At 38.1% G+C, this 19,278-nt stretch overlaps 2 protein-coding genes across 13 annotated transcripts in view; one reads left to right on the top strand and one right to left on the bottom strand.

Annotated features, from left to right (window-relative positions):
* The window catches only part of map2 (microtubule-associated protein 2), a 105,829-nt gene that overhangs the window by 39,881 nt on the left and 46,670 nt on the right, over positions 1–19,278 (top strand). For all 12 annotated transcript variants that reach the window (XM_085434282.1, XM_085434292.1, XM_085434281.1 and 9 more), the window contains one exon: positions 6,602–6,741. The gene's annotated coding sequence lies outside the window, so the exon portion shown is untranslated. The remainder of the gene's footprint in view (positions 1–6,601; positions 6,742–19,278) is intronic.
* LOC146691015 (E3 SUMO-protein ligase ZBED1-like) lies at positions 10,962–13,657 on the bottom strand. The gene is made up of 3 exons (XM_085434279.1): positions 12,310–13,657; positions 11,881–12,133; positions 10,962–11,710 (listed from the first exon to the last, which is right to left on the bottom strand). Exons 1-3 carry the CDS (start codon positions 13,425–13,427, stop codon positions 11,294–11,296), a joined length of 1,788 nt encoding a protein of 595 aa, XP_085290405.1. The 5' UTR covers positions 13,428–13,657; the 3' UTR covers positions 10,962–11,293.

Raw genomic sequence — 19,278 nt, 5'->3', positions numbered from 1 at the left:
ATACAGGCAGGAGTAAAGACCTTAACCTGCAGAGCATACACTCATTAAAAATTAAAGCTTTACATAACCATACGATTCACAATCGAACCTACTGGGAGCCAATTTTACAGTATTACTGAATAATCCAAGACTCAGAAGATTTTTTTTTTCCTGAAAGCTCTTGCGGCATCAGCACATACATTTCGACTCCTCGCACCAGTCCATTCACAATAAATGAGATTCTTGCATTTTCAAAGCAGGAAGCAGCAAGCTTGGTCAGTTGAAACACACACATGCATACGCACAAACATAACCCCCTACAGATTGCACAAAATGTGGGCTGACAGGTAGCTGCTGGATGTGCAGTCCCAGGAGACAGAACAAAGCACTTTCATTTTGTGTGTGTATGCTTAATCAGTATGTGTGTATTTGCAGGATCAGAATGTGTGATCATTCTGTGTGTGTGTGTGTGTGTGTGTGTGTGTGCGTGTTTTATAGGTACAAGGTTACATAAGAAGGAAGCTAAAGTGACCTTCACTGAGAGGAAAGAAAGTAGCTTAAAGGGATGAGTCCAAAACTCTCATGGGCTCACTCTATAGAGTGCGTATTTGTGTGTGTGTATGTAGAAGACTGTGTATGCTGGAGGTGTACACAAGTAGGTTATGGGTTGGTCACAGGTAGTTGTCATTTGTGGATCAGAGAGAAACATCTATTAGAAATTAACACAGCTACGATCAACAGTACACAGAACAGATAGGGCGATAGATAGATAGGCGATAGGGTGTGATGGAGGCCAATGATCCACTGTGGCTGTTGGCGCTGCGCTTCCACAGGCCGCTGGTGTAGAGACTTATTCCTGTTAATGACAACAAGGAAGCAAGACGAACAGCAATTTTACTTGCTAGCAAGAGAGGCTGGTCGGAACCAGGCTCTTGGAGCTAAACGCTACTCACCTGTCTCCTAGCCAACTCCAAATAAACAGCCTTCCTTGCTGCCTTTTTATTGAAAACAGTTACAGTACACACAAGCACCACCCATTGTAAAAAAAACAAAAACAAAAAACAAACAACCCTTATGGTCACAAAAGATAAGGTACTGTGCGTGTATGTGTGTGTATGTGTGTGTGCATGCCTGTGCGAGAGTGTGTGTATGCATGCGTTTGTGTGTGTTTGTGTTTGGAGGTGCGTTTGTGTGACCTCCTGCTTACCAAAAGGATCATAAAAGCAGGAAGCTTACAGAACCCTCACATAGATTTGCCTATTATAAAATACTATAGCCTCCCCCACCAACAAACTGGCTGGAGAGTTGGTCAGAAACAAAGGAATGTCTCCGATCTGATCCTACAGTTTGAACTAAGACTTACAAATTTAAGTAACACAATGACAACATTTAACAATTTGACTCCAACAGTGGCGACCCCTAAAGCGAGCTGAAAGAAGTGGAACAACTGAAGAATTGCATGACCACTATTTATTATTCCAGTATTGAGCCTCACATTTTTAATAATTTAAAAGTAAGCCTGGATTTATTTGTGATAGAAAGTAGTGCAATTGCAGGTTTTGGGGCCAGTGTGACTCAGGAGGTAGAACAGGTTGTCTACTAATCATGACAGTTGGTGGTTTGATGCCTGGCTTACCAAGTCCACAAAGTATCCTTGAGCAAGATGCTAAACCCCATGGAAGCGTACGCATGAATGGTTAGACTACACTCAAATAAAAATGCTGAATGAATGGGTGAATTAGACTTATTCTAGAAAGCTTTGAGTGCTCAGCTAGAATAGAAAAGTGCTGTTTAAGTACCATACATAAGTACCAGAACTATTTTCCTCAACTTAGAGTAAAGAATGAGTGGGTTAGAAATTAATTGGAACTTTTAGATAGAGGCTTGGAACGCTGGTTTCAGAGAGGACAGACAATGAGCTTGTTGTTATCAACCATTTATTTAATGGAAATGGGTTATGGCTTTTCTTCCATCTCTAACCCAACTTTAAAAAAAGCACTAACAAATGAGACAATATGTAAAAAGGTTCATTTGTGGATTAGAGTCAGGTGTGTTTAGAAATCAGACCTTTCTTAGAGGGCAGGGTAGTAAGGTCAATAAATAAATAAATTAATTAATTAATTCTCTATTTTCCAGAAGCTAAAGATTATTATCAAAGGAATGTATGTGACAGTACCACAAGAGATGTTATTATCTTTAGAAAGAATGATAGAGAGTTGAAGAGTGGTAATGGGGACTCACTTTTATTCTTAAATCTTTTATTTTGAAATTCTTTGTTGTATCCGTTGTAAAGTAAATCCAGTGATGCTGGTTACAGTGATGGTATTCCATCTACAACATACACCATATGTAATTTACTCTTATCATGTTATACCCTGAAGTGGAGTGATGTAACACATATTCTGTTATGTTTATGTGTGAAATACGATTATAGAAAATGCAAAAGCCAGTTTGTGTATTGGAAACACAGATTTAAGTGCCTTTGTTAGTAAAAGGAGGAAATCCCTTTACAGCTTTTTTTTAAAGTGTTCTTTGAAAAAAAATCACTCACTACTACAAAAAAATTGAAAACAACAAAAAAGATCTTTTTTCATTCTAATCATTGGTCAGTTGGTGCTTTGCACTCAAAAATCTACTGTACAGTACAAAAGGGGGAAAAGGACAACCCTAGTGGAGTAAACACCATGGTGTGATTTAGACCTTTGATGCTTGGCAAACACTATAACAACTTAATGGACTAATTGTTGAGTGTGGCTGCCAGAGACTGGCAGTGTCTCCAGAGCTTCACCAGACCTGGTTCTGGCTTCTTTGTTGTCTGAAGCTGTGTCACCACAGTTCAAAATCATACCTACCCCAGTCTTACACCAATGGTTTGTCTTATTCGGGGTTTTTTTTTGTCTCACTGTTAATGAGTTATTTCACTTCAAGGCATTTCATTTGCATTTTTATTAGAAACTCTTGACCATACATAATTGAAGCTAGATGGGTTGATCATGTAGGGCAGCAGAGTACATCTCACAATAAGAATCTGTTTATACAGGCTATACACTTAGTAGTTAACTTTTAATAGTTGCTTGTGTCATGTACATTTGCTAATGGTGTATTGGTTTTTTTTTTTTTAAGCAATTGAAAAGACTTTTAAACTATACAAAAACACGTAAGCTGAGGGGTAAGAGTGCATACCACATGGCTGCAGATGCCATCAGCTGAGTGTCCCAGTTGAATCTTGCTTCTGCACTTTTCCTGTATCTTTAACTGTGTAAATGAATATTTGCACAGAGAACACAAAGGCTTGTCCAAGGTCATTGTTTGAGGTGTGACTCACATGTGACCCTTAGCTGCTAAGCTGAGGCACGAATAAAAAATGTGTTTCCTGCTTTTTGTAAGTGTTGTTTTCGTATCTTTGAGGCTTTGACTCTCTTAGCCGAAGGCCGTCACTGATTTCAGTTCGGGCACTCGCCTTTTCTGTTGTCCACAATGTACAACAACTGAATAAGCAGAGTAGAGATACTACATGCATTATGTAGACAATGTATGAACTAGTAAATTAAAAAAATGCACTAATACACTACTTACTACTACTTCATTAACTACTTCATTAACTTTGTGAGATTTTACTGGGAGGTACATGAAACAGGTATTCAATAGAAGACCCTTAGTTGACCCTCTTTTTCAGTGTATCCCATCCTTTTTTTGTACAGTTAATTTGTTTGTGGGTTTTTTTGTGTCTATGTTGTGTGCTATCTTTAGTCATCAAATTTCTGATAAGTGCAATTGGCAAATATACAGAATTTATTTAATGTGTCTGAGTATGAAAAATGTTACAGCAAATTCAGTCAAACTGAAAAAATAAAGTAAATAGCGAAATATGAAAATGATGCAGGAGGTCTGCAGCACTGCTTGTAGGCTTTTGAATCAAATCTAAGTTTTGTTTAGTAATTTTACCAACTTCCAAGCCTTTTTAATAAATTGTGACCCTACCTGCCATTCCCCATGTTTTACATATTACAGACATACAGTACTACCATACTGTTTACTATGCCTATATATTTAATATTGGCTTCAGTACCAGGCTGTATATATATTTTTTCCATATTGTAAACAAATATTTTTAAAAAAGCCACAAATGTCAATAACACCTTCACCTTGTGGCTATATTGTCACAACCAAACTGAATTGCAGTTTAGAAAAAGGAAAAAAAAAAAAGCCTATTTGTCACAATGGAGTTAATGAAAGCACTGATCACTGCAATGTTTTGTTTTGGGTTTTTTTTTTGTCAGATGAGATGTCTTTCTGCCATTACAATATTGGTTCTACCCTCAACATGTTCATGCATTAGCTGATTGCTTTGCATTATTTACCAAAGTAATTATCAGCACAGTTTGAGTGTGCATAGAGGCTAAGACAGTTATGCAAGCTGATGGTGCTATTTAAATTGCAGGGGGTTAATTTAATTATATACTGGGGGAAAAAAGATATTAAAAAAATCTATTTTGGACACTATTAAAGACAACATGCTACCAATAGAGATGTATCTACAGTTCTATAAATTGATTAAGGTGTTAATATCACTGATTTATATTTGCTTAAAAGCACTTGCTTGATCATTGTCATATATGATGCTTATGATTTAGGTTTCCATCTGTTTTGCATTCAAATGATTTAAGTCTCTTGTGATCTACCTATATCAATCATTGAGAGTATACAGTACTTTAACGTATAGTAATATACAATAAAAAGAAATGCTGAATAGCTTTGTACATAACAGGCATTTGATTAGCTGTATTTGCTTTTTTGTTTGCAGTAATGCTGTAATCAGAACTAGTGATAGTTGTGATAAAAAGGGAAAAAAAATTGCAGGGAGCTGTAGTTATGCCCATTTGTAGATATATCATTAGAGCAAAGCTGTGGGTAGAAGTGTTGTAGATTTGTGTAGCTTCCTTAAGAAATTGAAAAAAACAAAACTTTTTTACACACTGATTACAGATTTTACACACAGTATTGCATTCTAAAGTTCATTTTGAAATTGAAAACATTCTCACAAATGCAGCCTATATAACTCATAATGACAGATTTGGTTAGTTTTTGTTAGATTTGTTATCTGAAACATAATAAAAAATCAGATTTAAAACTACATATTCAATTTACTACATACTTGCTACTTACTAAATCAGTGCATATTCTTGCCCCCCCCCCCCCAAAAACAAACAAACAAACAAACAAACAAACTCATGCATTTTGTTGGCTGTATACTTTAGTTTGCTGTAATTGCTAAGAGCTGAAAAGTCAACTGAGCTCCAGGCGAGTACAGTCTGCAGTTTTCATTGATGATCTGCCTTCCTTCTGACAAATCTCCCTGTGTCTGCTGTCGAAAATAGGACCAGCTTATTCCTTTTTATCTAGGAGTTCCACATACAGAATGTTTTAGCCTTTGCCCAGAGATGCCCTGTAAAATATAGCTACATATTTAGCTAGAATATAAAGTAATAGGTTTGGAGTGTGACTGTTTTTGAGGTTGTGGACAGGTGTCTTTTATACTGATAACAAGTTCAAACAGGTGCCATTAATACAGGTAACAAGTGGAGGACAGAGGAGCCTCTTACAGAAGTTAGTTACAGGTCTAGTTACAGGTCTGTGAGAGCGAGAAATCTTGCTTGTTTGTAGGTCACCAAATACTTATTTTCCACCATAATTTGCAAAGTTCTTTAAAAAAATCAGTGAATGTGAATTTGTGGATTTTTTCCCCCCTAATTTTGTCTCACACAGTTGAGGTATACATATGATGAAAATTGCAGGGCTCTCTCATCTTTTTAAGTGGGAGAGCTTGCACAGTTGGTGGCTGACTAAATACTTTTTGTCCTACTGTACATTGCAGAGCAATATCCTATAAACATACAAGTTTGCATCCAGATATGCTTTTCATTTTTAAGGAATTTGGAAAAAGAAAAAGCTCACTTTGAGATTGTGGGCTGTGTAGATTAAAAAGGGTAATTTTACTGATTTTATAATTACATGGAAAAAGTATAAAAAAGTGAATGTACTTTAGAAGCATTTTTGTTCTTGCCCACTGTGATGATTAATAATTTCACCACATCACTACGTATCCATCTGGGTTTAGTACACAAACAAACTGTAGTAGTTTATATGCAAATTATTTCTGCAATGAATGTTCAGTGATTAAGCCATTTACTCTGTTTGTTATGCATCATTTATATGAATAGAATGTGTCTAATGCAGCAGCTCTAAAATAAAAACCTCTTTTGTGTCAAGTTTGTCTGTAAGCTGCTTTTGCAAGATCTCGTTTGAATTATGTGGACATTTTGGAAGCTGGAGTTGCTGTTACTGCTCAGTTACATTGCATGAGTTAAACACAGGCGTGGGAAAATAGTAGAAATATCTGTGTTTCTATACTTGGATGTGCTATTGTCCTAGTTTTGACTATTACTGTGGCAACTTAGTGATTAATTTCAATACATCATGTCATATCATGTCACACACAAACATTTTTTATTTTTTGGGACAGTCAAATAATTCTAAGAACAAAGAAAACATTCACAACTGCAGACAAATAGAGGCTTATGTAATTCAAATAAGTACTGATCTTGTTTTTCTTAACTTACAGGTGCAACAAAAGGGCCTGTCGCACTTGGCTTTCTCTATTCTTCTGACAATCTCTACGTCAGTCTTTTGATAGTGGGAGAGAAGATAGTTTCTCTGGATCCAGCCTGACTCCTATTCCAAAGTTCCATCCCACCTAATCAGGTAATGACTCTGCCGTATGTGTAAACAAACATAATGCCAGACTTGGTAGCTGGTTTTTTTTTGCTGATTTTTAAATTGGGCCCAAATGATTAGAAAAAAATAGTATGCAGAGAAAGATATGCGTGCAGTAAGGCCCAGGCTCCTGGTTCTGTTCTGGAACTGTCAAAATCATTGCTGTCGGTATGATAATGATTAAAAAGTAAATTGTTACTTTGAAACAACTCACCAAATCTAAACGAATTAAGCCAAAACCAGCCAAACCTCATCTACTATCGTGCTAAGCCTGTTCAGAATCAAATTCATCTATTCAAACATACAAGATGAATAACTGTCAAAAAGAGGAAAAAGAAACATTTACAACAAGAGAGAGCTGGAGAGAAAGAATGCCTGTTACCTCCACAGATGAAATGGCTGTGTGGGTGGATGTACATGTGAGTGCAGGCTGCTAGGAGCTATGAGTGGGAAGTGGGTACTGAGTGGGAAGAGAAGAGCTGCTTTAGTGAGACAATCAGCACCAAGACCCACTGAAAAGCAGTCACGCTTTCATGGCTTTTCTTTGTTTTCCGTGTTCCAGGTAGTGAGGTTGGCTATGGATGATTGGTAAAAGTGTCTGTCTGTATAGAGCATGTTTGTATGTATCGAGGTCAGCTGATGGTGTGTCCCATTATTTCTCACATAATCATGATGTCGTTTTATAGAAGACTCCATAGAAACAGGATAAAATAGACTCACTGGACAAAAAAAATATTGTTTAAAAGTGACAGTAAGCCTCAAGAACTCATGTAAATGGACCTGCTGCTTTATTTTGGTTTCGGCTGGTTTATGCCACAATATGATTCACATATATTGTGTAAACAACAAAAACAAAATGCTTATGTGCACGTATGATAGGCACTATTTTGGAGTATTTCTAGTGGAAAGGGACACTGCATATGTATACATATTCACTTTTTATATATTGCGCATTTAAGCATTTGTATCCAGTAGTAATGACGACATTGTTGTTGTTTATATAGAGAAGTATTATTTCATGCTGTTCAACATGTTTTTTTTGCTCGTGCGCCAAAAATCACAAATCACAAAAATCCTCAGATGTAAAGTCTTGTAGTCTCTGCCATATAAAATACTTCTAAAGGTACAGTTATACACTCTTGGAAAGCTGAGAGTTAGATGAGAGGATTCACCAGTTGCCAGTTTGTCTGAAGACTGAAAAACCCGGAAACAGCTACGTTTGCTCAAGTGGTGACCTGCAGTTACCGTATTCCTTTGAAGAGCTACTTGACGCTGGCTTCAAAAGTTAGCCAGTCTCGTTTCTTCCTGTTAAAGGGAGTTTTTCCTTCCCTCTGTTGCCAAGTGCTTCCTCACAGTGGGTCATCTGATTGTTGGGGTATCCTCTGTATTATTCTAGCGTCTTACAATATAAAGCCCCTTGAGGGGACTGTTGTTGTGATTTGGCACTATGTAAATAAAATTGAATCAAATTGAATTCTAATTATCGGGTCAATAAAATTTATCGATGCAGCTTGCTATTATTAGCTAATAACCTAGCGTTTTATATTCCTGAATCCCAGAATCAAGACTGCAAATGACATGACAGCTAAACCAGAAGCATCAAAATATGGGGTTCACAATCCAGCGGGCAATCTTTCAACAAAAAAAGTTATATCTCATCTGTCAAGTATCAAAACTCCTGTTTTATGGAGTTATGAGTGGGAGCAGTTTCCAAGGATTTACTGGTCGTAGCCAAGAAGTAATCTGGCACATAACCCCCTACCAATGAATTGCTATTGTGATAAGTTTTGATATATATATATATATATATATATATATATATATATATATATATATATTTATTTATTTATTTATTTATTTATTTATTTATTTATTTATTAGGGGTAGTGTCCCTTTCAACTGACTTGCTGTAAAAAAATGCTAGTTTTATATTATATTGATTTCCCCTCATATCAGACTATTTGTTGAACAACTATGTGTATGATCTCGTTCTCTAATAACTGCGCGCTTAACACGTCTACTCGCATTCGACCTTGAACATGCAACATAAAAGAGCGCACATACTTAGGGACACAAGAGCTTGAATCCCTAGCCTCTCTTGCTCTCAGGCTTCTGCAGCTAGATGGCCCTCAGAGGAGAGCCCTGCAATGCAGCATCTGTGTGACTCACACATGCACGGACACGCACGCACGCGCGCACACACACACACACAGCGAGATGGCAGCATGTAAAAGTGCTCAGATTGTAGGAGGGAAATGAGGTGGTAGAGAGAGCACAGTGAGGAGAAAGATGAAGCCTGATGAAAGGTGGAGGAGAATGAGTAGGAGGAACATTGAGTGTAGGAGGTGGAGGAAGGTGAACAGGAAGAAAAATAACAGGTAGGAAGAAAATTTCTAAGTGGAAGGATGATAAGAAACCAGACAAAAGAAGAAGAAGCAGATAAGAGCCATGGAAATGACAAATGGATTATTTAATTAGCTCGACGATTACATTGTCTGGAATGAATCTTTATGGCTGATGTGTTCATAGAGAGTTCATCACTCTCACTTCATCTATTTAAGCTGGACTTACATTGTGATTCACACTTGGAGAATAATTGTCTTGAAACAAATGAAAATAAACTAGAATATTTCCACAGCTTCCAAGTTTATCTTCAACATGCTTCTGATTGGTGCATTAGATTTTGCTTTAACTAATTGCTGTTTTCATAGTCAAGCATTATTATACAGGAACAGCCTATAATTAGTGTTGAAACTACTCATAATTTGCTGAGCAAAGATAATTCATATTAGTTTATAAAAACTCCCAAATAATAAATACATAACAATACTCAGCAGTAATCCCATTAGTAGTTTTGAACTCACCAAGCACTATTTTTATAGTGGGCAGGTGATAGTGGAGAAGGACAGGAGCAGAGCCTTTCAGCCTCTGGGAGAACATGCAGTTTCACTTTACTGAGCTCTTTTTGCAATGTCACAAGTGACAGATGCATTTAAGTATGAATTACAATTCAAAAATTATGTTATTCCTCTGAACGGATTATATTTATGTTTTACCCACACAGCACGCTTACTCTTTTGAGGCCGTGAGGATGCCCGTATGGAGCAAGTTTTGAATCAAGAATGTGTATTTGTGTTTTGACTCTCAGTTATAATAATGTGCGCAGTAGGCTATAGTTTTCTTTTCTCTGCCTGTCTTGTATTGATTGTGCCTCACAAGACAAATATGCATAGAAAATGTGACAGTGACTGTTAATTATTATTAATATGCTCTATAGCAGGAGACTGGAGCCCAGATCTCCAACACTGTAGCATAGTGAAAGTCAGTCAGACACTGTTTAAACTGTACTCCTTTACAGTGTAACTGTGCATGTTTCTGTGAATGTGAATTATGCGTTTCTTTATTATTATTTTTTTCCATGTAGGAAGCAAATAAAAACAGGCTCCAGGCTTTGAATCCTCTGACTTTATAATGATTGGCTTTTATTGTCAGCAGAAACAGCAGTTAATAACTCAAGAAGGCAACCCCAATATTTGCTTTACTTACATGGCACCCACTATCCCTCCTCTGAATAACCTCTTTCCCGAAAAACAGTTTTTAAATTAGATGGGGGAGTCAGGGGAGGAAAAGTACCAAGAATGGTTTATTCTGAGGACACACAGAGGAAAATTGCCCCCTTTCAAGCTTTCTGATTTAAAAAATGTAAAACAACCCACTGCTTTCCAGTAATACTTTAGCTAGAGCTCTGTGCATAAACAGCTCAAGATATTTACTGGATTAATTTCAACATCTCACATCAGTGGTGTTGTGGAAAAAGCAGCTTGTCACTGTTGATTCATTCCTTTTTAATAATCATTAGACGTAGGTGAAGGGAGCAGAGAGGAGTAAAATATTGCCCTCAAAATTGCTTTGAGGCTGAATAACAATGTCAGCGCGTGGAAGGCTGAAACAGGAGATGTAATACGCCTTAGTTTGACATTATGAAGTAGATATCAATTATGGATGTGCAGTGAAAAAAAGTCTAGATATGAATAAAAAACTGCAGATATACATAGTGCTGTCAAGAGATTAAAAAAAAATAGAGATTAATTAATTATGATTTTTAATTAATTGATCTAATTAATCTCTTTTTTAATCTCACCTAAAAATAGCTGAGGAAAGCCCTCAACTTATTGTGGCAGACCAAAAGACTGATATAACAAAGAAAGTGACTTTATAAAGTCATTTATTGTTTAACAAACGTTAAACAGATGCAACCATTTACATACTGTTGTATTCTTTTGTAAAATAAGTGGAAAAATAAATACAAATAAAATCAAATAAATTAAGTGCTGCAAGTTAGCACATCAGAGTTGCTCTTTTCTGAGCAATACAGCACTGAAATTCCTCTGCTTCAGATAATGAAAAATAAAACTGACATTGCAGTGCTGCAAGTTAGCACATCAAAGTATTCTTCCATCACAAAAAAAAGTGCTGAACATCAAGCAATCTATTCTAGTAGGCTACAAATGACACAGCAGCTATGCTGACCACATGTGTCTCATTTCTTCTTCCTCAGCCAGTCGCTAAGACACACCAGCCTGGTAACATTTTCTGGAAGCAAGGCTGCCCTTTTCTTTTGCACTATGTGGCCTGCAAGGCTAAAGAGTCTCTCGCAGGGTACAGAGGTAGCTGGGGAGGCCAGGTACTTTTGTGCTAGGACTGACAGCTTTTCATAGACTCCTGAGTGAGCATACCACCACTGCAGGGGACAGTCATCAATACTGATGCTGGGTTCTGCTCTGTAGCGCTGCAGCTCTCCAGACTCAATTCCATCTTCTGAGTCAGAGTCAGACCCCAGAAGGAGTTCGCTCCTCCTCTTCTTCTGAGCTGGTCCATCATCCTCTGTGGAGGGCTGGAGACTATCTGCTCTTCTGGGCTCTGCTGCCTGGAGCATATTCTCCAGAATGGTCCACACCTGAATGAATGAATGAATGAATGAATGAATGAATGATTGTGATTAAAACTAAGTGCTTTTTTTTTAATTTTATTTAATCTTGTAAAGAACTTTGTGTTCCATATAATAAATAAAAGTTTGATTTGATAATGAATTGGACTCATTAGTCCAGCTTAACCTTATTGTCCTACCTGTTCCCTCTTTTCTCTTGGAAGACATTTCAAATCCTTAAACCGTGGATCCAATGCTGTGGCCACCTCGAACCATATCTCGTTGCCATTAGCTCGTCGTGCTGCCAGATCCTTCTGGAAGGCATTCTTGAACTTCACCACGTAGGCAGGATCATCATCAGTAATGTCCATGACACGGTACAGATGGCGAAAAGCAGGCAGCACTACAGAGCAAGAGACGTAGGCCTCACCACCCAGCAGCTCTGTCACATACCTGCAGAGGTGGAGAGGTTTGCTAAATAAACCTAGCTGGATTCATTTAAATCAAAGTGTAACTGATTTCCAATTTAATTGTCCTTAAAAGTTCCTTGTTATGTTCATTAATTTTGATTTTACACATGTAACAGTAGTTTATATAATTAAAATGGGAAGGTGTTTATTTGAACTTACTTGCATGGTTCAAGCAGGAGCTCCAGCCTCTGCAGTTTCGCCCACTCAGCTTCGGTTGGCAAGACCAACCTGTGGTTCTGTTGGTCCAACGTAGCCTGGACAGCCTCTCGGTTACATAGGAGGCGTGAGACCATTGCGAGAGTCGAGTTCCACCTGGTGGGTACATCCTGTATAAGTTGATCGCTCTTCTTTCCGAGTGCTACTTGTTGTTGGTTAAGTTCTGTGGTACTCGCAGGGCTTTGTTTAAAATGACCAACAATCTTGCGGCACTTTGCCAGTACACCGACAAAACCACTGCTATCGAGACATACCGTGATGGTCCTCTGGAGAATGTGAGCATTGCAGGCGATGTGCTCATATGGAAGTGCTCTCATAGCAGCCAGCATGTTTGCTGCGCTGTCTGTGCCAATGGTGGATATCTTGTTTTCAATACCCCAGTCATTTGCTACCTTGAGGAACTGTTCGGCGCATTTATCAGCAAAGTGCCTGGTTTCTGTTCTCATGACGGTCAGTGCAAATGAGTTGAGGTTCCACTCACTATCAATAAAGTGTCCAGTCACCCCAAAATAGCTGTGGTTGCCAGCTGAGGTCCAGTGATCTCCGGTTATAGCAACACAGTTGGGAGAATCCTCCGCCAAAATCTCAAGTTTGTTTTTCTTTTCGCCGTCGTACATTTTGCTGATTTTGGTCGTTACTGTAGTCCTGCACGGCGGCTTGTATGACGGGTCATTGGACGCAATTTGCAACACCTCTGTCAATCCTTCGTCCTCTACTATATTTATCGGCCTACAGTTCATCGCTATCCACTTGGCAATAACATTAGTCAGCCTGTCGGTCGCAGACTTGCTCATACGAGGGGTATTCTCTAGTTTTGTTTGGCGAAAAGCTTTGCTCTGGCTTGCTATATTGCTAACGTCTTCACTGCTAGCTGTTGCTGCACTCGCGGCTGGGTGCTTTGCGTTGAGGTGATAGGCCAAACTTGAGCTGCTTCGGTGGTAAGCAAACTCCTTCTTACACTCTAGGCAGACCACTTTACCTTTGTCAATGGTGCCGTCGGGGCGTTTATGAAATACAAATTTCCCGTTCATTGGGCCAACAACTCTCAGATGCGCCTCCATATCCACACTGTAAGCTAATCACCACTTCTCACCTTGACCTCACGACGTGACTCCACCCCCAACAAGTCAAGCACAAGGAGCCCAGCACATAAAAACGGATTTTATAACATAGCAACTCTCATACAAAATCAATGACGTCAAGAGATTAAAAATTAGATTAACGAGATTAAAAAACATAACGCGCTAAATAGCATTGTAATTAATTAATCGCAATTAACGCGATAATTTGACACCCCTAGATATACACATTGTGCATGTTTACAGATTACATAACGACCACTTTGATGGTTTTGTTTTGATTTCTGTCTGAATATCCTTGTTGCTAGTGTTTTCCTTTAAAATATTAAAACTGCTGTGATATATATGCTCACTTAGTTTATAGCTGGCACCTAGGTGACAACACATCTCGCAGGTGATCTGAAGTAAAAAATTACTTTCTATAGGATAAGCAAAACGATGTTATGGAACGGCTGTGTGCAGGCAGGAAAAGGACCCAAAGTGCAGACTCCGGAGACAGACGTGAACTCAAAACAGCTTTAATGCTGAACTCAAAAAAGGTAACAAAACTGAGACTCCAAAAAACAAACTCAGGCAAACAGACAGAACACACAGCATAGTAAACAGTAGATCGCGACACGAACAAACTGAAAAACACAGGGCTTAAATACACAGAGGGAGCAATCAGGGAATGGTTAACAGGAGGGAAACACAGCTGGGGCAAATCAGGCCTAACGAGACAAAGGAAGCATAGCCAGACGCATTTACATGAGACAAGGACTTTCAAAGTAAAACAGGAAACATAACACAGACTGAACTTACAGACACAGACTCGCAGGCAGGCACTACAACAGAGGGAACAGAGATGTGGGACCAGGGCAGACACAGAGACATAAACCATAAGATAGAACTCTAACAAAGAAACCAAAGACTAGAAAGGATGAATAATATGATAAACTCAAAACCCTGGGTCAACGACCCAGGCATCCTAACAAACGATGCAGTACTGAAAAAAATAAAAATCTGCATTTATGATGGTGTGAGGTTTCTGTTTACAAATACATCAGAACATGATTTCAAATGTGGCTGTCACCTTCAACCTTTTATATAAGGATCACTCTGAATGCTTGTGAAAATTGTCTTAAATGTTACAGTGTAATGACAGAAAAGCCAAGTTCATTTTTGTTTGTCTACAAAAAGATCTTTTCTAATGTTTAAAAAAATGTCGACCAATGCTTGTTTGAGTATTAATATTACAACAAAGAACTAAGGCAACGTTTATAACATAGAAATAGGAAAAATGTACTATAAATTAATTAATGGATGTAGTGTTTGGGTTATTTTATAGACTCTTGAAACCATAAACTGTTTTTGCCTAACAGGCTACAAAATACTATATAGTAACATGAAAGTGCTGCAAGCTACCATCCTAACTATCCACTTGCAGCATTGCCCTGCTCTGCTTGTCTGTTCACTATTCAACTCCATTCTTCTCCAGGGCAGAGAGAGTGCCTATCAGGAACAACCAGCCCACTGGCAAAGTGCCACAGGCTTTTTGCCAAGTGCAACAGACCTACTGTCTACTAAGACACCCAGCGTCTAACTCTATCATATCACAATCATACCAGAGTTGGTATTTTAACTGAGCATAGCATTAATTAGTATTTTTTGTAATGTAATTTTTTTATGCATTCCGTTTGATCTTATCTTCTTAATACCTGCTAAACCTCCAACCAGTATTTTGTTTTGTTTTATAATATTGAGTGAATACAAATGGTGTTAACTAGAATTAGTGAGACACTGAAATTAAGAAGAAAGATGGAGTTTCACATTAGGTGTGGTAATATTTTATAATTTCCCCATTTGTTTTATTTGGAGTTTAACCCAGAAGGTGGTGCTGTTTTATTTATACAGCATGCATTGTGCAAAAGTATGCAGAGCACACTTATTGCTGCCATCATCATCAACAGCTCAACAGACCTCCAAAGAAGGCAGGGCAAATGTCCCTTGTTCTCTTGTGAACCACCACTGACACCATGCGCCTGGCCACCAGTCAGTTGTATCTGGAAAATTGCCACTGAGCTGAATGTGACCTTCATCATCAAACAGACAGTATGTAGACATGGCATGAGGACAGCAGTCTCATTTCTGAATTTTATGACTCTTTTAATATTGTAATGGAGTCTTGTACGGGGACACAGTGAGTGAACAAGCAACAGAAGAGAGAGTGACAGTAAAGGTGCTGTCCTAAATATACTGTGGCTTTTGGACCGAGACAGAGAGAGCATTTATGTAAAGCAGTTGGTGGTGAGGTGTTCTTTGTCGTGGAGTCTGTGTCGTGGTTTCATTCACACTGGTGTTTCCTTCAGAGGTGACTCATGCAAAGCTCCATTGACTCCTGACTGATCCATTTAGGCTGCAAAGGCTTTACAGCAATCCTATATTCTCTTCTTTTCCAGAATATTCTTTGGTTCTCTTTATTATAACCACCTCTGTGCTCTGTCTATAGTATTCCTTCTCAACATTATTTGTGGTCCTCCTGAGAACCAGCCTGCTCATGTGTGTCCTCTGTAATGGACATTTGTTTTTGGTCTATATCTTTTGACCTGTTTAAGCTACCCCACTAAGTCCTGATTTGCAAATAGAGGACATCCTGGGCTTTCCATTGATATCTCATGTGTTTGGGTGTGCTCTTTTAGCTCAAAAAAAAGTAGGAAATCACAAAAAAAAGTTCAATGGGAAGATTCTTAGTTCCTCAGTTTTCAAGAGGATATTCACACAGTGCTAACAGTTCATCTCAACTATCCCTTGATCAACACCACTGAATGTTATAAATTTGTAACCAAATGTTAAGATTTCCAATCATAAAATAGTGTAGCTATGCTGGTGGCAACACACCTCTTTGGTACAAACTTAAATACCTTACTAGCTATTGCATCGCAGAGATGTGCATGATCCCAAGAGGCTAAAGCCAGTTGCTGTTACCACCGTACCCCTGTATTAGTCCATAAAATAAACTGCAGGCTGAGCGCACACAGTGACAAACAGACAATCTGACAAAGACCAAAAGAAGGGCAGGAGTATAAATGCACACAAGATAATTAGGGGAAGTGGATGCAGGCACAGGTAAACACAAGCAGGGAAATAACTCAAACTGAGGCACAAGACAGAAATTGACAGAGTAAAACAAGGATTAATAAACAGAGAAACTTGACGAGGGGAACCCAAGGGAAAGTATAATGTGCAAGGGGCTAGACTCAGATAACAGCCTCCATAAATACTAAAGAGTACCTAGTACCTAAGAGTAAACCTGGACCACAGTATACCCCCAAAATGGGACAGTCAGTAGCATGGAAGTGGATAAATTAATACAGCATTACTAGACACAAAAGTAATAGGAACAGAACTCAACAGGCCAACAACTCAAAACCCTGTGTCCAAGACCCAAGACTGTGACAAAGGCAGCTTTGGACATAAGCATAGTTTTTATTAATAAGCAGTTATTAAGCCTAAATGACACATACATTATTTGTAACAGTATGCAGTGCTTTACAAATGTATTAGATCACCAGTCATAAAAAGAAGAAACTACAAATATTTCCGAAACCTGTCAAAATCCTAAACGTTAAATCTATATTGTTATTTATTCTTTAAAAAATAATTATGTGCATTTATGTTTCGTACGTTTTGTAAAACCACGGATTAGAACAATAAATTCAGTTAAAGACCTTATTAATACTGGTGGATTAATCATTACAGATACAGAAAAGTTCTTTTGAGTATGTTAGCAATAATGTAGCAGCTGAGGAATAAACCTTTTAAATTGGCTAATAAATTTGTTAAGCATTGATTATTTATGTTATGCAAATATTTACATTATTTGCAATGACATTTGTGTTTATTAGAGCAGGGCGATATGACCAAAAATATTTATCACGATATACGTTTGAAAAAGTGCGATAACGATATAACTGACGATATAATTGACACGAGACAAAATACTTTACAACTCCTCAACTTCATTAGTGCAAAAAACCCCATCAATGTATTTTCACTTAAACAAGCAGCTGTTTTTTATGTGCATTAAAGCTATATAAAAATTTAACAGCGCAAATGCAAATTCCTTGCTGACAGTTTAACCAAAAGGCATTTCCAGTGGAAATTGGCCGACATATCCTCAGCATAACCATGTATAATATCCACAAAACTTAAAAAGAGGTTAAACACACCCAATATGGTAATATTATGTTGAAGCACAGTACGTATCACTCCGCGAGGCTCCTGCTTACGATAGCCGTAATGCTCCGACAATCCATCAAGCGGTGCGGCTTCGTTGTTTAGCAAAGTCGTACTAAAACATTTGACAGATTTTCGAGCACCGTGTACATAAAATCATTTCGAGGTCAGTAAACACAACCAGAATTCATACATAAGGCCCATTGGATTATAAGGGGCACTGTCGATTTTCAGAAAAATCAAAGGATTGATTTTAAGTGTGCCGTATTTTCCAAATAACACGGTAATAACGACGGCCCGCTAGCATGCTCTACCAAAAATAGTGCTTTGTTGTGTATCTGATGGACGAAAGCTAAACCAGTTCCACACCACTGACGTTGCAGCATTTTTACAAACCAATTCTGGTTCATGTGTTTTATTTAACGATCCGCTTTCGCTCTTCTCATTCTGCGTTGCCACCATGTGTGTATGTAAACATAGGTACTGCGCATGCGCGTTTTACCCATATTCTATCGCAATATTTCATTTTCCTATCGTTGCCCAAAATTACACCGGTATTACCGTGAACGGTATGATATAGCCCAGCCTTAGTGTTTATTATCCATCTTAACAAAAAATATGGACATGTTGTATTTTAAGTCTTTTCATACATCCTTTGTATGGGAATCACTCTTCTGTTTTCCATTTATTATATTCTGTTCCACTCTATTCTGTTCTCCTGTTTGGTTGACAGTGAGTAGTAGTATTTAATGTACTGTGAATGTAGTACCTAGTGCTCACTGTAGCAGTACCTTGGTCTTCGGCTGTAGTTATTGACTCCCGTTTTCTCGAGCTGACTTCACTTCACTCTCTGGCTCTCTGAGGACCGCAGAGCTAAATGACAAATTGCTTCTTCACACACACCCTTATGCACAACTGCACAGGCTGCCCTGTAAATGCTACCATCAACAGCCCTTCTGCAAAGATCACCAATTCCCTTTCAGAGTATTTCACAATTTTCTTTCTTCTCACTGAGCCCTTTGTTTACCTCTCTCTTTGTCCTTCAAGCTCAGATTCAACTCAGTGTACTTGTTCCACTATTGTGAGATGTAAATAACCTCAACTGAGCATAAAAAAAACTGTATATACCAAATAAAAATAGTAATAATAACAGCTCATTGTAATGATTTTGTACTACTTTGAGCCCATTTATCTCTCCTGGCCAGGTAGTTAAATCCTTGACTTTCACTCCTTGTCTCTGACTGTCCCGGCTTTAGGTGATAATAAGAACTGATCAATAGTTTCAGCCTGTCGCTTCTACTTGATCCTTCTCTGTCCTGATCTGATCAATGTTATCCACTCACTATGAGATATTTCTATGTTAGTCATTGAATTTTAAAAGGCACTGGTCATAATATTTAGGAGTTTAAACATAAATGCATTCAATAACAAAGCAATGTTGGTTATTTTAACATGAAAAAGACATGTAAATACTGAATCATAGCCCTACGTAACATGGTATTAGCACTTAACGTTTAGATAAGTCCTAAAATGTTCACACCATGCTGATCAGCTATCATGCTTCCATTAAAAGTATTGGAAAGATGACACACTTTTTGTTTCTGGAACATTTGCCATT

This window comes from Copadichromis virginalis, linkage group LG16 (assembly GCF_057382275.1).
Source record: "Copadichromis virginalis isolate Kocher_CV1m ecotype Utaka linkage group LG16, C_Virginalis_male_GT1.1, whole genome shotgun sequence".
NCBI lineage: Eukaryota > Metazoa > Chordata > Actinopteri > Cichliformes > Cichlidae > Copadichromis > Copadichromis virginalis.
The sequence above is the reverse complement of the archived record's forward strand: the minus strand, read 5'-3'. Positions and strand labels throughout refer to the sequence as shown.

Excerpts from the sequence above, each read along its gene's own strand:
- LOC146691015 (XM_085434279.1), bottom strand. The coding sequence starts at position 13,427 with ATGGAGGCGCATCTGAGAGTTGTTGGCCCAATGAACGGGAAATTTGTA. Across the intron at positions 12,134-12,309 it reads CTCCTGCTTGAACCATGCAA|GTATGTGACAGAGCTGCTGG; the intron begins GTAAGTTCAAAT and ends CCACCTCTGCAG. Across the intron at positions 11,711-11,880 it reads CAAGAGAAAAGAGGGAACAG|GTGTGGACCATTCTGGAGAA; the intron begins GTAGGACAATAA and ends TCATTCATTCAG.